Source organism: Drosophila albomicans, chromosome 3, assembly GCF_009650485.2.
Source record: "Drosophila albomicans strain 15112-1751.03 chromosome 3, ASM965048v2, whole genome shotgun sequence".
NCBI classification, from domain to species: Eukaryota; Metazoa; Arthropoda; class Insecta; order Diptera; family Drosophilidae; genus Drosophila; species Drosophila albomicans.
Window position 1 is genome coordinate 23,893,765 of NC_047629.2, and position 7,166 is coordinate 23,900,930.

The following is a 7,166-nucleotide window of genomic DNA, read 5'->3' on the forward strand; positions in this document are numbered from 1 at the left end:
TACACAGTTCTCTCTAATATTTTCAGATATACTTATAATATATACCCATATTTTTCTTTCTTCTTTTTTTGCTGTGGTTGCCGCCCATCTTAAAGCTTATCAAATAGTTTACAGCTTCCAACCAACGACCAGCGACAACTTTGTGCGCTTATTCTTTGCGGTTCTCCGTTTCACAATGTTCTTTTTCATATTATTTTTTGTGGTCTTTAGGTAGTTATTTTGCACTCCAGTAAATGTTCAGAATTTAACTAGGTTCCAATTAAATTGCATTCTTCTGTCTGCATTTTAATAAAATAGATGGAGTAGTAAAAAATTATAAACTGTTTTCTCCCTGCTCATCACATTTTCATTTTACTTTTAGTTTGGATTGACAGACTGTCGGATTGTCAATCAACGAACTGTCGAAATAAAGAAAAAAAGCTGTGTAACATATGCAAGGCAATTTATTGGGCTAAAAGATATGAATTACATGGGAAACAAGTTTTAACCCAAATTCTAACTAAGTTTTTTTTAAGTTTCCAAGAAAGGTTGAAACTTTTGCAAAAACGTGAAGCACTTCAAAAGTGTTGCACAAAATTGACTAATAAACTCAATGAAATTTCAAGCATTGTCTAATCTGGCTAATAAATTGAGTGGCAATTCCACAAGCAACATCTCAACTTCAACTTACTTAAATGTAAATTAAATTCACATCGACGAGAGAGTGTATAATAAATCTTTGCAGTTGTTCTAGTAGTTGTTATGAGAAATATAAAACAATAATTGAAACGGGCAGCAATTACATGCAAGAGAGCGGCCGCAATGCCAGGCCAGACTTCAGTTGCAGCATGCAGCAACATGCAACTGAAACTCTCCTCTAATATTTCAGTGCGAGTGAGAGTACAAATTTAATTAGTTAGCATTCCATTCGTTGCACTCAAATGACTGACTGGCTGGGGAGTAAAGTGAATGCGAATGCTAGACTTTGCTATAACTGGTCATGTTGGGTTCAAGCTCTTTTCTTTTCCCTTTTGAGTGTGTGCGGGAGTATGTGTATGTGTGTGCAACAGGGCAAAAGTTTTCATTATTATGCAACAGTCTGCACTCGCTCGGTTGGTTCAGTTCACAACTGCACTTTATGGCAGCTGGCAGCAAGTCAGCCAGTCAGGTTTTTTCCTCCTTCTTATTCTCCTTCTCTCCTCTCCACTTGGCTAATAAAATTTTAACAACGTTTACAATTAGCTGCAGTGCCTGACACTTTTGATTGTCGTCCTCGACATCGTCGTCGTCGTCGGCAGCGACAAGTTCATTACATTTTTCATGGCATTACTTTAATTAATTTTGCTCTAAAAAAATGTTTAAGGGAACTGCCGCCTCTTTGGCTCCCAAGCTATGCTATTCTAGCTATTCTACGTATTTTTCCTGATAAGTTAGCTGATTATAATCAGCATATTAAATATAATCTTTATAGACAGCGCGGCATGACGCCTAAACGGAGAAAATTGACGCAAATGCTTCGACAGTAATCAAACGCCCACAGAGCATAAAACACATGAAAACTATTGTCTATGGTAAACGTGAAAGTTGAACTTGAAAAGTGTAGAGTGCGCAACGTAGTAGATACCTCTTGAAAAGTCCTTTATACAAGTATGAAGAATGATATATCGAGAGCTGCTTAAAATAAAATTGAATTTATTTTATATTGTATTTTATTAAGCTTCTTGGTGTAGATGCACAGTTAAATAAAATGCAATTCAATTTATTATACTGCCTTCGATTAAAGTTCAGCAGTCAGCCGTTTTAAATCGTAAAACATTATTAGTGAGATAATAGAAATTGTGTATGATTGAGGTCTTCGACAACTTGGAAGTACAAAACAATCGATAGTACAATCGCTTTTATAACTTTCGACTAGTTATGTTCTGATTACAGTAAAAACTAGATATCGCCTTGGTTGGGATCCTAATATTAACTTGTTGCGTCGCGATTTGAATTAAAATTGGCCCAAATGATATCTAAACTTTATCGATAGTATAATAATAACTATGACGAGTTTAACCAGAAGATTATAGACTTTATTATGGACACTAAGCAAGCTACCCATTTAAGTGAGCTATTTGTTTAGAGGGTATACAAAACTGTGTGAAACTGCCAGCAGGAGCTGAATAATTGCCACTGCCATTGCCACTGGCTGCTGCTGCTTTGCTGTTGTTCTGTATCTGTAGTTCTATCTGTTTGTGTTGTTACTGCTGATGCCCTTCAATTGTATTCAATAAGCTTGTTTATGACACAGACAACAGACGCATTGCAACTAATATCGAACAAGCGTTTTAATTGAATTTCACGCGCTCTCATAAACTGGAAGCGTGCCCATCAATACACTCTCGTGATAGTTGGCAAGTTTTATTGCCCATTCTTCTATTTCTAGTAACATTCCTGTTGCTATTCGACAACTGTCTGCCCACACAGACAGTCAAAATCCACCCCCACACAGGGTAACCACATTGGAGCACATCCATCCCAATCCCAATCGCAGATACTACAATCCATCTATCCAGCGAGAGCGTGTTTAATTGTGCGCACTTCTTGTTATTGCAATCGTAAAATCTTTTGTTATTGCTGTGTTTACCACCCCGCCACCGCACCACAGTTGCACTTAAGCATATATAGTATATATTTGTATAAAAATAACTGTGATGTCAGTGCGTCGTATACGTAATGTCCTCGTGCTGTGTAAAAATAATTAACGCCAATTGCTTTGGCGTACAGTTCATTAGAAATTATTACCAAATGCACGTGTGTCTAGGTGTCTAGGTCCTCTCTCTGCCTTATTTAATATTTGCTTTTTAATTACACGCCGATAAGCATCGGCTTCCCATTATCGACAAAATATCAATAACTATTGTGGAGGCATAATAATTATAATACGGTCGTCATACAGTCAACTGATAAAGCTGCTGAGCTTTTGTGTTTTTGAAAATTTGAATTTACTAGCTCATAAATAATGTGGTAGTTCCTTAAACAGTTCTGCAATCGATTGCTAATAATAATAAATTTGTAGAAAAGAGTTAATAGGTTATTAAGATCTTATAGAAACTGAGCACTTCGAATTCAATTATTGAGTAATGATTGTTTATAGCACACATAAAATGAATATTTTTTAATTGCTAGCCTCTTGAAGAGCTATTTAATTTCTACAGAAATTTACACACAAGTTTAAGATAACGATGAGGAAATGATACATTTTGCTATAACCATATTTTGATATTGCCGGAAATTTAAAATAAAAATTGATTGCTGATACACCCAAGAAAAAAAAAAAATCTTGTTAAATATTAAATAACTAAAAAAATTATTTATATTGTTGCTTTGTGATTGCAAAGACAACCATTAAGATAATAGAAAGACATCAAATGATATTTTATTGGCTGTTTGAAAGACTTAAAAATATTCATAAATATCTAGCGCATTATCGACAAAATTCTGAGAACTGCTGAAATTGGGAATCCCAAATCCCCGTTGTCAATTATATATTAAGGTGGTGTTCGAAAGTCAAAGATAATGTGCGAAAAAACTAGAATGCGAATCTAAATAGGTTGTAATAAATTCTATAAAAAATAATTGTGCCCAGTTATCAATTGCTTGTTTATTTGTTATCGACAATTTCAGTTGTAAAGTATGTTTTACCTCTGGTCATGGGTATTCCTAGGCATTGAAATCGGAAATAAGCTATCGCAATCAGCAAAATGATAGCACAAGCAATACGAAAAAGTGGCACGTTAGTCACAGCAGGAGGTTTTAATTATGGTATTTTAAATTGGATTTTGCGAAGAAATGATCGCTTATCAAATGTGAATTTTTTGTTTCGGACTTCGAATGAATCATACGCAAAACAAAGACTAGGCAAAGAGGAAGTAAGTTAAACTGGACCATTTAGCAAGCAATTACAATGCGAAGAATAAGAATTCAGCTGCTTAGTACGCTTGATGTCGGGCAATCCATCAGGAGTTAACTCAACGTTACTCAATGTCGACCCCGGCGGCGGTTTTGCCGGTTGCACGATGCCACACGCAACTTCATTTTGTGTTCGCTGACAGCACTTGAGGCACTTGGCAAGCAGCTCGTTAGCTGCTCTGCAGAGTTGCAATTGCGCTTAGTATGCAGGGCTTCGCCTTACGGCAGCGCATTTGCTTTTAAGTAAATAAAATTAATCATACGCCCAGTGTAACGTTTGGCTAGCACTCGCTGGCGGAGTACTACGAACCTCACGACATGCATCAAACACAGCGAGCGCGCTGAAATTGGAAAATTGAAAATGCATTGTTCGCGTTGCACACCAGCTGACACACACACAGGGAGTTGTAGTTGTAGTTGTGAAAACAGCTGAAAAATTGCTGGCATTTCGTGAGAGAATGGAAATGAATTTTCGCTGTAAACTTGATGCGTATTTCACTCTCGTCGTTGTCGTCGCGAGCGACGCATTTTATGAAGTGCTTCTGCCGGCAATCTTAAGTTGTTTCCCTAAAAAATTAGAGTCAACAATTTCTACGAAATATTGCACAATCTATTGTTCTGGGTTTTTGACATCATTGAAAAAAAAACAAAAATGTTTTAGATTTGACATTTCATTGCATGATAAGTCTTAAACTGATATTCATTTCGACTCGCATCGGAACGGAAAGCTCTCGAGTGCTTAGTCAGAGACAATTATACTCATATCGTGCTTGTGTGTGGCCGCTGACCGGCTTCGTTTGATTTCATACTTGCGTAATTATTAATGCCTGATAAACATATCCAGGGGCTTAGAGAATGATAAGAAGGACAACTCATTTGACGACTAAATGGCATTTAAATTAAATTAATGAAAATCAATACAAAGTCTAACAATGTCACGATTTTACTCACGTTGTTTTCGGTGTGTAGAGTAAATAATTTTGCTTTGGATGACATGAGGAATTAATATCAGCTTGCAGAATTTATTAGTCAGCAGAATATTGACGTGGCCATTGATTTGAATTTTGAAATTAACTAATGCAATAGACAAGGAGTTGGCTTAACCAAATAAGGCAAAACATAATGAATACTTATTGATGTCAGCATATTTTGTATAGATCCGAAAATAAACATCAGATACATAGTAAAGAAAATCAAATTGAATATTTTAGCTATTAATGTTTGCTTAGAGATCAGAGATTTTATTTTAATACAAAGTGGTATGGATTTAAATTATAATTATTTTTCTATTGTATTTGCTTTTGCAGCTTTAAATGGATGCCAGATTATAACAGAGCTATTTATAATTAGACCACATAGTTGGTAGCTCTAGCATAATGATAACAGTTTAAAGATAACAACATGTTTTAGTTAGTAAATCAACCATTCCCTACCAACAAAATTGTAGCGCATAATGATGGTTATATCATATCAGTCCGTCATGGCTTCAAGCCTAAAGCCTTAGGATTTTGACAATTAATTTATTTGCCGACTATAAAAACTCTGCCCACTATCGGTTGGCAGTGAATTCGACCACGGACAGCAGCACGACCATTAACTGACGCCCTGTCAATAAAATATTATTAATAAAATATACGAAAATGTATTCAATCCTGTTGCTAATTGTTTGCTTGGCTGGTGCTGCCTGGGCAAATCCTCATCCCACTTGGGGGGAATCGAAGCTAATGCAAGCGATGCGTAGCACAAGTGAACTGCAACTGAATAATCCTTCGCGTTCGGTGGAATGTTTTCAGTACTACAGCGAAGTATTTGATCAGTTGTTGAAGAAATATGAAGCAGAGTACGCTGCTTGCCAGAACAGTTCAACGCTGGAGACTGCTCAGTTGAATGCTCAATATTCTCAAGTCGTAAATTCGCTGAATGTGTCTTCCATTAACACGTGCTATCAATTAATCGATTGCGCGACTCAAGCTGATAATCTGCAGATTTTGTCCTGCTACTCAGATGTGGTAAGTAAAAGTTAGAGTTCAATACGCACTTCAATACTCAATAAAATTTGATGTCTTATTGCAGGCTGGTGATAATGTCAGAGCCATGTATAATATTTCAAGCACTGCCAGCGAGAACTATGGCGATTTGGAGCAGTTCATACAGCAGATACAGTTCATTGAGAACCAATGCACGAATAGCTCAAAGCGTCGCTATGAACTCGACACTGATCAAGCCTACATCAGTCTGCAACAATGTCTGATGGGCACGGATCCAGTGCCAACACTTGCGCCCTCGACAAGCACTTCAACCAGCTTGAGCACTGCAAATGATACACCAACATCAACATCTCCCTCGGCAGATCTTTCGACTACAACCCAAGTAATCAGTTCAAGCACTTCAGTAGTTACGCCACGACCACAAACACGGTCAACATCAACCATTGCATCAAGCTCTACAGAGCGTGACACAACCACGGAGTTGACTACAATCCAACCAAGCAACTCAAGCACTCAAAGCGATACGCCACGAACTTATAAAACCTCAACACAAACACCCATCGAATCATCCACTGCACCTTCGACAGTTTCTAGACGCACGCCTAGACCAATTGCCACAACTACAACGTCTTTTGTCACCACCAATTCGGCGACTTCCACAACCAGCAACAGCTTCAGCTCAGAGCTGAAGAAGCTGCTGCATTCGCTCCGCCACTAAACCATGTGACTTATTAGGCTCGACAACAAGATCTGAATTAGCAAAAACATTAGCCGACCAACTTTTGTAATCTGCTCAAGATAAATAAAAGGACAAAATTAAGTAAGAAATGAAATCGGAATTACATGAATGTTGGTCAAATATTGACGGCGACACAACTTCAACAGCAAAACTTGAATGAACCCATTGCAAGGCAAAGAGCATTAGTTGTATAATTAACGATGGCAACCTTAACACTTACTGATCGACTAAGAAATACCCCATGTTTTCGACGCGAACAACTTTTGTAATTAATATGAAAATTTTTAGAATAGAAAAAATTACTATATAAAGAAATAAATAAATGCAAATATTGAAAAATGTATAAGTACTTTAAAACTAAACATTTTGGTATATAATATATTTAAAACAAATCATAAATTTGATTTGAAAGAAAAAAGTTGAGTAAAAATATATATATTTTATTATGTGACGTAAATAGATAATAAATATACATATGTGGACGTGCCTATCATTAAATGTGGAGC

General features: G+C 36.6%; 1 protein-coding gene across 1 annotated transcript; it reads left to right on the forward strand.

Moving 5' to 3' along the window:
- Positions 1-5,512: 5,512 nt before the first annotated feature.
- Positions 5,513-7,004, forward strand: LOC117571519 (location of vulva defective 1). Its single transcript, XM_034253691.2, has 2 exons — positions 5,513-5,942; positions 6,007-7,004. The coding sequence occupies exons 1-2, from the start codon at positions 5,574-5,576 to the stop codon at positions 6,637-6,639; spliced, it is 1,002 nt and encodes a 333-aa protein (XP_034109582.1). The 5' UTR covers positions 5,513-5,573; the 3' UTR covers positions 6,640-7,004.
- Positions 7,005-7,166: the final 162 nt, after the last annotated feature.

Bases quoted from the DNA above. Each gene is read 5' to 3' on its own strand.
- LOC117571519 (XM_034253691.2), top strand. From the start codon at position 5,574: ATGTATTCAATCCTGTTGCTAATTGTTTGCTTGGCTGGTGCTGCCTGG. The intron at 5,943-6,006 runs GTAAGTAAAAGT...GTCTTATTGCAG, and splicing joins TGTCCTGCTACTCAGATGTG to GCTGGTGATAATGTCAGAGC.